We start from the raw sequence: 13968 nt of genomic DNA, 5'->3' as shown, positions 1-13968 counted from the left end.
ACCTTGCCTTGTTCCTGATCTTAGACGAAATGGTTTCAGTTTTTCACCATGGAGAATGATGTTGTCTGTGGGTTTGTCATATATGGCCTTTATCATTTTGAGGTAAGTTCCCTCTATGCCTACTTTCTGGCAGGTTTTTATCATGAGTGTTGAATTTTGTTGAAAGCTTTCTCTGCATCTATTGAGATGATCATATGGTTTTTCTCCTTCAACTTGTTAAAATAGTGTTTCACATTGATTGATTTGCGTATATTGAAGAATATTTGCATTCCTGGGATAAACCCCACTTGATCATGGTGTATGATCCGTTTAATGTGCTGTTGGATTCTGTTTGCTAGTATTTTGTTGAGGATTTTTGCATCTATGTTCATCAGTGATATTGGCCTGTAGTTTTCTTTTTTGTGACATCGTTGTCTGGTTTTGGTATCAGGGTGATGGTGGCCTCGTAGAATGAGTTTGGGCGTGTTCCTCCCTCTGCTATATTTTGGAAGAGTTTGAGAAGGATAGGTGTTAGCTCTTCTCTAAATGTTTGATAGACATAATCATATTCTTAATGAATGTCTCCTTTTGTCTTAATAAGTTAACACTTTCCCTCATTAGAAAGGTGTTTATTCCAACATATGGAGGAGGTATGAGTTCAACTCTATGAAATCACATAGGGCAGAGACTTTGTAAACATAATCAAAACAAAGGTTGATACTCTTGCATGTCTGCATAAAAGTTAGATTTCAATGATTGCTTTTATACATTCTTCATTTTATGGAAGGAAATCATCTTAGAATTATTAAGAAACATCTGTTTTGGACTCAAGTCAGAAAATTTCAGAAATCAAAGGGAGATAAAGTAGTTTTAAGCATAATAAAATTTTATTTTGAAAGACATATTTTTGCTTTTCCAAGCCCATGTGTTACCTGAAAAATTAAAGGGATCATTTTTATTCTTCTCCAGAGTTATTGAACTAACAGGGGATGTAACTCCTGATATGAAATCCATTTCCAAGGCTGACGTTATTGTCACCACACCAGAGAAGTGGGATGGAATCAGCAGAAGCTGGCAGAATAGGAACTATGTAAAGCAAGTCACTATTCTCATCATAGATGAGATCCATCTGCTAGGTGGGTGCCACTATATCTGAGTCCAGTTTACAAACTTCGACTCTTCATACTTGCAGCAGCCAGCATCAGAACTTGTGTTAAATGATTAACGTACATTATTCCTATTTCTTAGGGGAGGAAAGAGGCCCTGTTCTAGAAGTCATTGTATCTCGAACGAATTTCATCTCATCTCACACAGAAAAGCCTGTTAGAATAGTTGGACTATCTACCGCATTGGCTAACGCCAGAGACCTTGCTGACTGGCTCAACATTCGTCAGGTATGTGGAAGACTGATAAATTAGGCATTTAATAGTATGGCTCAAGGCTACATTAAGGAGGTGCTATAACACTATAAACTAAAGTATAAAAACTGGAAAGATTTCTCTCTCATTTTTACTCTAGATGGGCTTGTTCAACTTCCGACCATCAGTGCGTCCAGTTCCACTGGAAGTTCACATTCAAGGTTTCCCAGGTCAACATTACTGTCCTCGTATGGCTAGTATGAATAAGCCTACATTTCAGGGTAAGCTTCAGATTCTTGGAATGAAATACCAACCATTTTGTATGGTAGCCTTTAAATGCATTCTGAATGATGTGGGTTTCTTTGAAAGGGTGGTACTGCTCCAACTTCTACAAATATCTAAAACTATTTACCTTAACTGTTAAGGAGTATAAATATATTTTGAATTAACTATTGACAATTAGATTTCATAAGTGATAATGTCTTTGTAGTAGAATAAATGTATGTAACTTTTTAAAATAATCAAATTAGTCTTAAAAATAATTTATTATGGTACCATGGTAGTAGCTTGAGTAAATGATAAATAGAGGGTACAAGTTTTAAAAACTCACATAATATTGATTTTTATCAGAAATCATCTTAAAAATTTCAGTACTTTTTTTGGCAATGCATCTGTTTATATGTTTTGTTTTGTTTTTCCCTTTCTAACAAATTAGGCAAGCAAGAAAGATTTGAGAGTAACACTCCTATCTTACTAAAACATGTTTTCATGTTTAGGCTGCATAAGGAATATTTATAATATCAATTAAAAATAACCTCCAAAATAAATTCCCTAACGTGAACCGCTGTTGATTGTGAGGTGACAGTTGTGAGGTGACTTTTTAGCTGCTGTAATTAGCCTTATGACAGAAGCAAAGTATTGATTGTGAACTGGAGACCAATCTTGGCAGTTCAGATTATTTACACCTCCACAGAAGCATTGTACAAAATCACTAATGAACAATAAATCTGTCGTGAGCTGTTCAGCCACACCTGTTCTTGCAGCAGCAAAAATCCATTAAATGTTGAGGTTTTAAAAAGAGGCAAATTCATTCATGGTTATGTGTACAAATGATACCAGTATTGTACTAATATGTGTATTTTAAACGTTGTATCTCTAATATGATTTATCAAAGCATTACCATTTGTATTCTATAAATTCTGATAAACTGTGTGTTCATTTTTCATAGTATGTATTGTAGATTGCTTATATTTATTTAAGGAATGGCTGATTGCAAACCAGTGATTGAAATGAAGCATTTTGTGTTATGTTATGTAAATAACCTATACCTGCACTTCTCTAGATATGGCATAAGTACAGTAACTGTCCTTGTAAACTATTTATTATACCTGTAGTGGATCACTATATTTCTTTCAGTTTAGATTTACGATTTTGTGATAGCTTTATTTCTCACTCTTAGGGTATAAATATAGTCAAAGTCCTGTCAACATTTCCATTTATGAACCTTGTTTTTTAGCCCATAAAAAGAAATTCTGCAGTTCACATTTCAAACAAGATATTACAAGGAGGTTGAACTTTTTATATAAAATAATAGTTTTTAATAACTCTGTTTTAAGAGACCTGTGTACACCTAAGTATAAATTCTTCTTGTGCCATCTTATCAGCATTTTGGAGCCTATGCATAGCAAAGAAACCTCAACTCCAATTAGGTCAAATGATTTATGTGGCTCTTTAAGTAATATTTTCAGTCTTATTACCCAGTTTTCAAATTACTCATCTTCCGTGTGTCTACTCCCTATGTTTCGTCACTCAGATATAGATTCAAGCATGGTATTCTTTTGAGCTTTCTTCTGCATTCTCTTATCTTCCCTCTTGAAATCTTACACATATGTTTTTAGAAAAAACAGAAGGAAGACATTCTTCTGACTAATTTATTGATACAAACTCTCTAACTTTTTCTATCTACTGGCAACAGGACAAAAATAAAAGGAATTTTTTGTGGCTTTTCTTCACCACCCGCCCCAGGACTTGACTCTCTCTTCAGACCCCAGGACCGATTAACTGTGGAATATCACTGCTCAGGCAAGCAGAAGCACAACTCAGAAATAGAAAACCCCACCTAAGATTTAGTATCCATATACAGCTATTAATGGAGAGTCGGCTTTTAAGTCTCCTTCCTTGGCAGTTCACAACAGAACTGGGAGTCGAGATAGGTCAGTCTTCCCTGTCCTAGGCAGAATACTCCCCTGAGCAGAGGCAGCTACCTTTCCTTCCCTATCATTTCTCCAATATGCTGTCAGATCCAGGTAGTAGCTCAAATAATGCTATACTTCATGACCAAATCATGAATTCAATTAAATCATTTACACCATTAGTTTTCATGTGTCCATTTGATGTCCTGATGAAATTCCGATTCTGGTATAAGTGGCTTACCATTGTATTTTCCACAACTTTTCAACAGCAATTAGAAGCCATTCTCCAGCCAAACCTGTTCTGATATTTGTCTCATCAAGACGTCAAACTCGTCTTACTGCTTTGGAATTGATAGCCTTTCTGGCTACTGAAGAAGATCCAAAGCAGTGGTTGAATATGGATGAAAGAGAGGTAAGCAGCATATTTTATTTCTACTTCTTTTACATGTCAAATTAGTTTGTATTGTAGTATAATGGAAATTACGCATATAAGTATGTTTAATTTTAATCTGTATTAAAAGTTTCATATAACATTACAGAAATTTGGGGAAAAGATAGAGAAAATGCATAAATACTGCCACCTTAAAGCTATTAATATTTTCATGGATTTTCTTCCAGTATTTTTCCACTAAATATTATTTTTACATCATATTTATTCCTGTATTTTTCCCTTTAACATCATCACCTATGCATATTTTAATATTCAGCTAAGATTTCTCTAATATTTGAGTGTTCACTGCCCTCATGGAACTTATAATCAATTTTGGAAAATTAACTTTTTATAAACTATATAACATGACCATTTTTGAAAATTTAGAAAACACTGATAAGTATGTGAAAATTAAAAACCTGTTGTTATCCTTTAAGTAATAACCATCATTAAATTCTTTTATGTCTATATAATAATATTCTATTATGTGGCTATTCCATTGTATTTTTCTCCTATAATTAAATAATTATGTATCTTTATTATTATAAGTTTTTCTTTGTTAGAATTATTTCCTCAGTATAAAGTTCTAAGGTTAACATCAATGGGTCAGATAATGTGGACATTCTTATAGCTTTTCATATACACTGATAATTACTTTCCAAAAGGGCAATAGTAATTGTGGTTATCACTATTGATGTATGAATTGTCAGCAGTATATGAGAGTAACAGTTTCACTACATCCTCATTTGTCGTAATTTATTGTTATACATAAAATGTCTCTTGTTGCTTTAGTGTTTATGTGTGCCTTAATTTTTTTGTGGTTGAACTTTTTTTTAATATATATTTGTTTAATTTTTTTCTTTTTTGTCCCTTCATTCCTTTGGGCTTTTATCTGTTGCAGTACAGCAGTTTTTCTTATAGACTTGTGTGGGGGCCTTACCGAATTAAAATACCACACACACACACACACACTCTCCCCTAAAACTATACAAGTTTACCTTGGAGATATTGTAGATTGGGTTCAAAACCATTGCAATAAAGCAAACCTTGCAATAAAGCAAATCACACGAAATTTTTGGTTTCCTAGATCATAACAAAAGTTATATTTGCACTATACTATAGTCAGTTAAGAGTGCAATAGCATTATGTCTTAAAAGAATGTACATACCTTAATATAAAAAGACTGTATTGCTAAAAAACGCTAACCATCATCTGAGCCTTCAGTAGTCGTAGTAGTGACATCAAAGATCACTGATCACAGCTCATTGTAGCAAATATAGTAATGATGAAAAAGTTTGAAACATTGAGAGAACTTCCAAAACGTGACACAGAGACATGAAGTGAGCAAATGTTGTTGAAAAAATGGTGTTCATAGACTTGCTCAATGTAGAGTTGCCAGAAACCTTCAATTTGTAAAAAAAAAAACACAATATCTGCAAAACACAGTAAAATGAGGTATGCCTTATGATGTCACTTCTTTCCATGTATATGTATTGATTATATATATGTATTAATCTTTCATCTACTTTATTAGTAAATTTTGGTAGTTCACTGAATGTCATTTATCTTAGTTGTTTTTTCGAATAGCAGTTTTTGCATTTTATGTGATACAATCTGTTTATATGGGCTTTGTGATTCCTTCTAATACTTCTAAACGTAGGTATACCTCCTCCCCTCCATAGATTTGTAGACAGTGATTTTTCTTTTCTAATACTTTTCCAGTTTTTTAAAATATGCTCCTAGTTGGAGTTATGATGAAAAAATAGTTGATATCAGTAATAAAACTGTTGCATTGTCCTTCTCCCTGCACACCTCCCCTGTCTCATCTCACGCAGCCTGAAGAACAGTAAACATGCTGCTCCTAGCCCACTAGTGTCAGTGTCAACAGTCACATATTTCTCCCCTTCCACATCTCATGACTCATTTACGGTTGGTACCCCTGTTGGATGGTACTGTGTATATTATGGTCATACATTAACTAATATTAGTTAACTAATAATAGTTAATATTTCAAAGCGTTCTTGCATAGGACCGCAGATGACCCCCAAATTAGCTTCATATAAAAGATATCACATGACTCCATGAAGTAGAGTGAAAGTTATCATTTTATCTTTTAAGTTTCATCATTAGTTCCTTACTGTGACTTGTAGGCATATACAAGGTGTATAATTCAAGATCATTTAAAATCAAAATAATTTTGTCAAATGTTCCTTGTCCTGTGTTATTTAATTATTGCGCCCAAATAATCACCCTGTTTTGTCTAAACAGTATCTTGACTTAGAAGGCAAATGCTGAAAAATAGTTGTATGGAATATTGACAGTTTAGTTTATGTGCAGCATCTATCTAGGCTTAGTTTTGTTTTTTGTTTTTGTTTTCTTCTTGTGTCTTATCCCTAACAGTGTTCCTAATGGAGACTTTTCTTAGAAGTCAAGGTGCAAGGTACCTACTTATTGAATCCATTTTGGGATGTTTGCTCATATATATAAGAGCTGGGCCTTTAGCACATATGTGACTCACATGAACCTCAAATGTGAACCTCATGTGCTCTCCCCAACTATAGTACAACTCTACTATTCTTTATTTTTTTATTTTAAGGTATGAGACCTAAGGAATTCTGGACAGCTCAGCCATTATATGGAACTACCTCTCTGTTTTGTTTTGTTTCGTTTTTATTTAACCCAAGAATCTATCACCAAGGCTCATTAGAAACCATAGAATTTACGTGCATGGTTTCTGCTGTTTCATAGACTTTCATTGCTAAGGTAGGACAGTTAGAAATTGCCACTTCTGCACATTTTGTTTCACTAAGCCCATCTCAAGAATAAGACAACCCAGGCTTTGTTTTTATTCCTGTCTCTAAAAGCAATCACCTTTAAAATCAAAATTTCCGAGGGTTTATAACCAATTATTATGCAAATTCATTCTGATTATACCAAAACCTCCTATAAAGCAGGTGTTTCCGTGCGTTGTTGAATCCCCTAAATAATTAAATTAGGAGGACTTTTTAGCACTTTAATTTTGTAAGAGTTATTTTCTGTAATATCTGGGGCTAGACACTTGGTGACGATTCCTATTGCTGCTCCTTGGACAGTGTCAGGTTGGTGTTCTGTGGTAGGTCATGAGTACTCTGGTTAGGACTCTAGTGTTGACAACTTGATCATTCAAGGAGGCAGAGTAAGCATGGGAGCAGTTATCCTGGCAGCTGTGAAGCAGGGTGCTTGTGGAAGAGGGTTGCATCAAAGTCATTCTGAAACTGAATGGTGTGAAGTCAGAAAGTGTCCCTAGATGTGGAGGTGGGAGGGGAGAGGTTCAGTGGGGGAGTAAAGAAAGCCAGGGCAAATCTGAAGAGGCTGGAGAAAGAGAATGTGACCAAGGAAGAATATATGTGTTGTATTTTGTTTCTCAGCAAAGACAAAAGGAGTTGTCCATCTAACTTTTTAACCCAGTAAAGTCTCTTTACTTTACCTAAAGTAAAGTATTAGGAAGCAGATCCTCTTCAAGTGGATCACTGATATGAAATCATACTGCAGAATGAGAAAACCCCAAAAGTAATGCCCTTTCGTATTTGCCATTATGAAGACTTCTTGCACTGATTTCAAAAGTTTGTGGGCATGTGCTGCCCTGTCTCTTGAATTCTCAGTTGGACAGCCACCACTTCCACCATTAACCTCAAACTATTGTTGGGCTTTTGCCTCACTCTCTCAAGCTTCAGTTTCAAGACAGAAACATCTGAATGCCTGAACTTCAATCTCTAGCACGCAGCAGGAATAGGGAATATCTTCTTCACTTTGGCCTCTACTGAGGGATTTTCAGATACTGGCTGTCTATAAACAGTGTAGGTACAAGTAGTGAAGGTTCACTATAGTCTATTATTTGTACAAACTCACTGATACACAGTCTCTCCAAACCTACACTTAAAAAAACAAATTTCTTCTAACAATGCAATTCTCCCTCATATTACCAAAATCCACTCATCCCTCCCCAAGGGGGGCAACTGAAAATTTCATCATTAAATCCATTAATCCTAGATCTCTTGACTATATCCAGTCACCCTCTGGTTCTTTGGCAATCCTCTCTCAATATTCTCTAGCCAATGGACTAAATGATAAAGTTGCCCACAATTAACACATGCTATATTCAACAGTAGAGGATAGGGAGAGGAAAGAGAAATGAAATTAGTTAAAATATGTAACATATTGTTAGTTAAAATATGTTAGTGCAGGGCTTCCCTGGTGGCACAGTGGTTAAGAATCCACCTGCCAATGCAGAGGACACGGGTTCGAGCCCTGGTCCGGGAAGATCCCACATGCTGCAGAGCAGCTAAGCCCATGAGCCACAACTACTGAGCCTGTGCTCTAGAGCCCATGAGCCACAACTACTGAGCCCATGTGCCACAACTACTGAAGCCCGCACGCCTAGAGCCCGTGCTCCGCAACAAGAGAAGCCACCGCAATGAGAAGTCCGTGCACCGCGACAAAGAGTAGCCCCCGCTCGCCACAACTAGAGAAAGCCCACGCAGAGCAATGAAGACCCAATGCAGCCAAAAAAATAAAATAAATAAATTTTAAAATAAAGAAAGAAATAAAATATGTTAGTACATATATGAGATAGCAAGGGTAGAGACCACAGTGTTTGTTTCTGCAACTGATTGGGGAGCTAAAAAGATATTTGTGGTTTATTTTCTCTGCTATCCATCACCTGTACACTTCTTCAACCAGCCCCTAAGCTAATTACGATTCTCTATCCAGTGGAGTTACCAAAACCCACATTACTGAGACACTGGAAATTGGATGTTCATATATGCTTAGTATATAGGGTTTTTTAGAACTTCGATTTATTTTCCAAATGTGAGAAGATTTCTCTGAGGTCCATTCAGAGTTTTCCTTCCCCTTATTGTATAGCAGTAGCCCAGTTTTTCCATCAGGGTCAGTCACCTAAACTACACCAGGACCATATTTTCCTTGCTCACCCTGTAGCATAAGGGCCTCAAATGGCCCTGTGGCTGTTTCAGCTTCCAAGTAAATTGTTACATCCCTTGGATATTGTCTGTAAACTAGAAGAGCTAGAGGTGTAGGGAAAGGAAACAAAAAATTTCCAAGTGGTTTATTAGCTATGTTTGCCGAAGACATCGGCACACACTGACTACTTGGTTCCTGGAACCGTATGTTCTGGCAGTGAGAGAAGTAGTATCATTTAATGATTGCGTAGTTCAGAGCATACACCTTATCCTACAAAATAACACCCCAACCTTGCCAAAGTAGTGTATCTCATCTGCCACTCAGTCATTAATCTATAAAACCTGCTCTTTCTGGGTAATGAGAGACATAATAGGAACAGTGGATCCCATGGCGTCCATTGTCTTAATCTTTCTCTATGATGTGAACTCTTCAGTCAGAAAAATTATCATACAGGATATCATGAAGATGTATAAAGCATTCAGTAATCCTACCATTGAAGCCACTGGCAGGACATGATGGGCAGGATAGGAGAATCAAAATCTGTAGTGTCCATTCTAGACATCATCTCAAATAGATGTCCCCTCTGTGATAGAAAGGGTCCAGTGTAACTCCCTTACCACCGGATAGCTGTCTGTTCCCATGGCGAAGGTACTTATAATGGGCCCAGGGTTGTCTGCGTTGGTGGCATATGGGGCACTGAGCGGTGGCAGTAGTGGGTCGGCCTGAGGAAGAGGAAGTCCATGCTTAGCCCAGGCAGAGTTTCATCTCTTCCACCGTGGAGCCACTTAGTACGTGAAACCATTGCACAAAGACCTGGGGTCTGGGCGGGAAGCTGCTGGGTACCCTCAGATGCCCACTTGACTGTTAACAGCATTTTCCACACTGCTGTTAACTTTTTGGTAAACATCTTCATGGGATATAGGTAGCTGTTTGTTCTAGCACCATTCTAAAAGTTCATCTACATAAAACTTCTGCCTTTCTTGCCACTTGTCTTCCAATAGCACTCTTGCCAAGCTCCTGACCATTTGGCTAATCCAGTAACTACAGAGCAAAGATAGATCATCAGTTTGCATCATCTCTACTTTGTAGGAAAGTGACAAGGAAATACATAACACTCAACTTTTACTCCTTTGCTTAGAGTCATCCGTGAAAGGACCATAATACCACATCAGTGTACTTCTTATGGTGCCACAATCTTGTTCAAAGCCATTTGGAATTTGGAATTTTTTTCCCCCTCAGTCAATTTGACATAAGAAATACCCCATGGGGCCTAGGTACATAGGTTGAAGTCGGGATAGTATGGCAGGAATAGGCACACACATGGAGGGTTCATGGATCACCTTTCATGATATTCTTCCATCAGCTCCTTTTATTTCTAATAATGATGAGTGCTGCTAGATAGCTCAGATAACATCCAGTTCGTGATCAGCACCTTCAGTTGCAAGGTTACCTGGTATTACATAGTCAGGAATTCTTTCTCTCCCCGCTCAAAAATATCCATTAAATAATCCTCTAACTTAAATCAATAGGTAGCTCTTAAGAGAATTTGTAAAGTATTCATTTATTTAACATATATTTATTGAATGTCTACAACTTACCAAGCACTGTGTGTTAGCCTTACTGATCCCAAATCTCAAAGAGCTTAAGTGAAGAAAGTAGAAATTTTAAAATATATGCATGATTAAATAAATAAGGTGATATCAAATTATGAAAATTGTATGGAAGAAACCAATAAGAAATGGAATAGAATAGGGGAATGGGAGGCTTCTTTAAATAGATTAGTCAGAGAAGACTTCTCTAAAGAGATGACATTTAAGCTGAGCACCAAAGCATAAGAACAAGCTGGCTACACAAAGAGAGAAGATAACCGCGTTTCAGGTGAAGGGACAGCATGTTAAAGGAACAGTGAGCAGATCGGTTGAGCTGGAGCCGCATAAGCAGGAGGAGGGTGCTACAAGTTACACTTGAGAGACAGGCAGGAGCCAGCTCATGCAAGGCCATAGCCCCATGGTTAAGGAGCTTGGATTTTTATTCTAAGTACTATGGGAAGACAGTCATTTTTTCATTTATTAGACCAACATTTATTGAGCTCCTTCTGTGTGTCAGGTGTCAGGTGAAGTTCCTGCCCTATGGAATTAACATTCTAGTGGGAGTGATAGCTAATAAGCAAGTATGTCAAGTTGTAATAATTCACATGGGGGAAAAAAATAAGCAAGTTAAAGGGAATAGGGAATGCCAAAGATGGTAGTGGAATGTTGTACATTAATACAAGTTGAGAAGGCCTCCCTGATGAAGGTACCTTTGAACAAAGAACTGAAGGAATCAAGGAAGCAAACTAAGCAGGTATCTGAGGGAGGAGTGTTCCAGGGCATTAAAGGTTTTAAGCTAAACAAATTACATACCCCAATTTACATTTTAAGATCACTTTTGCTGCTTAGTGGAAAATGGATTGAAGTGGAAGTAAGCATGGAATTAACGATGGTGGTGACCTAGGGGCCACCTAGAGCGGTAACAGTGGGAATGAAAAAATATATTTGGGGCTAGATGCAATAGGACTTTCTAATAGATGAGAAATGGAGATTCAAGAACTGAAAAGAATCAAGAATGGTGCCCCAGTTATCAACCCTAAACATCTGAGTAAATAATAGCGTCATTTATTGAAATGGGGAGAACCGAGACTGTAGGATAGAGAGGAAGGAGGAGACAGATTTAGGATGGAGAGAGACAGACGGAGAAGACAGATCTGAGCTTAAAAAAAAAAAAAAGGAAAGAAAAGAAAAGAAAATTATATTTTGGACATGTTAATTTGTATCTCCAAGACTTTCAAGTGGAGATCTCAAGGCAGTTAAATGTCGGAAGTCTGTAAAACCCACAGAGGATGTGAGATATATGAACTTGGGAGCATCTGCAAGCCTTTAAACCCAGGTGAGCACCTGAGACCCTCGGATAGAGAGGGTGGAGATCAAAAAGCAGGCCTGAGGGACTCTCTCATTGTGAGCTTAGGTAGAAAATGAGCTGGCAACGAACCCTGAGAAAGCAGTGCCAGTGAGGAAACACAGTGTCCTAGAACACTGTAGACAGGAGGGGTTCGTGAAGGAAGGAGTGCTTGACTACATCAGATGTTAATGGGAGCTGAGTGAGATGAGAGCAGAGAAACACCGGTGGGATTTAGCACTTGGACATCTTGGACGAACTTGGCAAGTAGGGTCAGTGACATGTTGTGAACATAAGCCAGTTTGGAAGGAGTTGAGGGATAAATGGGTGGGAGGGGAAGGAAATGGAAGCAAATAGCGTATACAGCTCCTTCTAGAAGCTTTTCTATGTAATTTAATTAGTTATAATTTAGTGCCTAACAAGTGTGGTTCATTGGCTTCTGCCAAATAACTCTGCAATCTGGTTTGACGTGCAAGGGTGAATGGTGCTGGGATCTGGATGATTGCCAACCTGCTTGGAAAGATAAAAGAGCAGAGGGAACACCCTTTCTTCTGAGCGGGTTTACTGATTGAAAACTCAGAATACTGTGCTTATTTCATCACTCACACCTTGCATGAGATGCATATCTGGGATGGGAAAGCAGAACCCTGGCTGAAGATTAGACTTTATTCTTTAGTCTTACTTATATTCTCCTCAACTCCTCTGTGTGTCTGTCCAATTAGCAGCAGGGCTAACCCTTTCTTCTTCCACACTGTTAAATAAGGTCCAGGTAGCTAAAAGAAAAGCACATCAAAGACAACTAGCTTTTTTCTTTTTTCCCCCCTTACATCCTTACAAGTAGGAATGAATTAAACAGAATCCTACAAGGCTTTTTGCCCTGAAGGTCCTGGACCACAATGTTTGAGTTGTGTTCTAAAGTCTGCGGTACCACGAGAAGGTAGATGCTGGGAAATAATCTGAAGCAGGAAAGGGGATAGCTTTCTGACTGAAGCACGATAGGAAAAGAATCCAGATGTGGATAACATGAAAATCGGAGGAGTATGGAAGACAAGAATTCCTTGGAACATAGTATTGTTAAACCTTGTTAATTCAAATTAATTGGCTAGAAGACTCACACAGATGACACTGAATATAATTAAGGAAATGTGCTAATTATAAATTTACACAATGCTTCAAAGTGAATTAATGAAAAACTGTAGCATAGGTACACAGGAGGGGCACGTTCATGAAAAGTAGAATTGGTGTTATTTCCGCATGCTTAATACTGAAGGAATTTTTTGATGCTTGAAAATTATTTCATTTTAAGCTAAACATAACTCACCCAACCTCATTACAAGTAAAACCTTCATAGACGTACAAAGATGAACTATAGCCTAGCTTTACACAAAATGATCACAAGTTCAGATTTGGTGGAGTTTCTACTACTGACATTTTACTATAGCTTTCTTTGATTCATTTGCTTTTTCATTCAACATATATATATTGACCTCTTCCTGTAGGTAAGAAGTTAGTACCAGGCTTTGAAAATGGACTTGGAGATTGTTAAAAATCAGAAATTAAGTTGAGTTTAATGTAGGGTAACCACATTTTCAACTTGAACAATCTGTTTTATCAAACTAAAATAGATTTAGGTCATGATACAAAACTCTCACCCAAGTGCTTTCTATTTTGATCAAGCTTCAGACCTCTTAATGACTACCCGATAAAGAAAACTATTAGGCTCAGAATATTAAGTGTCAAAACAGACATTATCTACAGATTTGCTGAACATTGGACATTGAACTGAGTTGGGTCTCATGGAATATTTGTGTAATTAAGAGCAGCTTCAAGATAGGAGACTGTTCTTTTTTATTTTGTCTTAGTTGATATCATATATGTCCTATTGACTAAAGAGGCAAAGCTCTTATTATGCTTAGTAATAATTGCTGTATTTATCAAGTACTTTATAGTTCACTAAAGACTTATCCCATTTAATCATGAACTCTGGGAGGGTCGTTCCTGTTATCCCAATTTTACAGATGCAGAAACTGAAACTTAGAAGAATTAAGTGACTTGCCCAATAGCACAAAGCAAGTAAGCGCAGCGTGGGAGCTCAAAACCAGAGTGGCTGTCTCAG

General features: G+C 37.2%; 1 protein-coding gene across 2 annotated transcripts in view; it reads left to right on the top strand.

The window, feature by feature from the left end:
- Positions 1 to 13968, top strand: part of ASCC3 (activating signal cointegrator 1 complex subunit 3) — a 334028-nt gene that overhangs the window by 221767 nt on the left and 98293 nt on the right. For both annotated transcript variants that reach the window (XM_079939010.1, XM_079939009.1), the window contains 4 exons: positions 949 to 1115; positions 1228 to 1373; positions 1498 to 1618; positions 3799 to 3941. In XM_079939010.1, the coding sequence (XP_079795136.1) occupies positions 949 to 1115; positions 1228 to 1373; positions 1498 to 1618; positions 3799 to 3941 (577 nt within the window). The remainder of the gene's footprint in view (positions 1 to 948; positions 1116 to 1227; positions 1374 to 1497; positions 1619 to 3798; positions 3942 to 13968) is intronic.

The sequence above is a fragment of the Stenella coeruleoalba genome (genome assembly GCF_951394435.1).
Source record: "Stenella coeruleoalba genome assembly, chromosome: 12".
NCBI lineage: Eukaryota > Metazoa > Chordata > Mammalia > Artiodactyla > Delphinidae > Stenella > Stenella coeruleoalba.
Note: the sequence above shows the minus strand (reverse complement) of the source record. Positions and strands in the feature narration are given on the sequence as shown.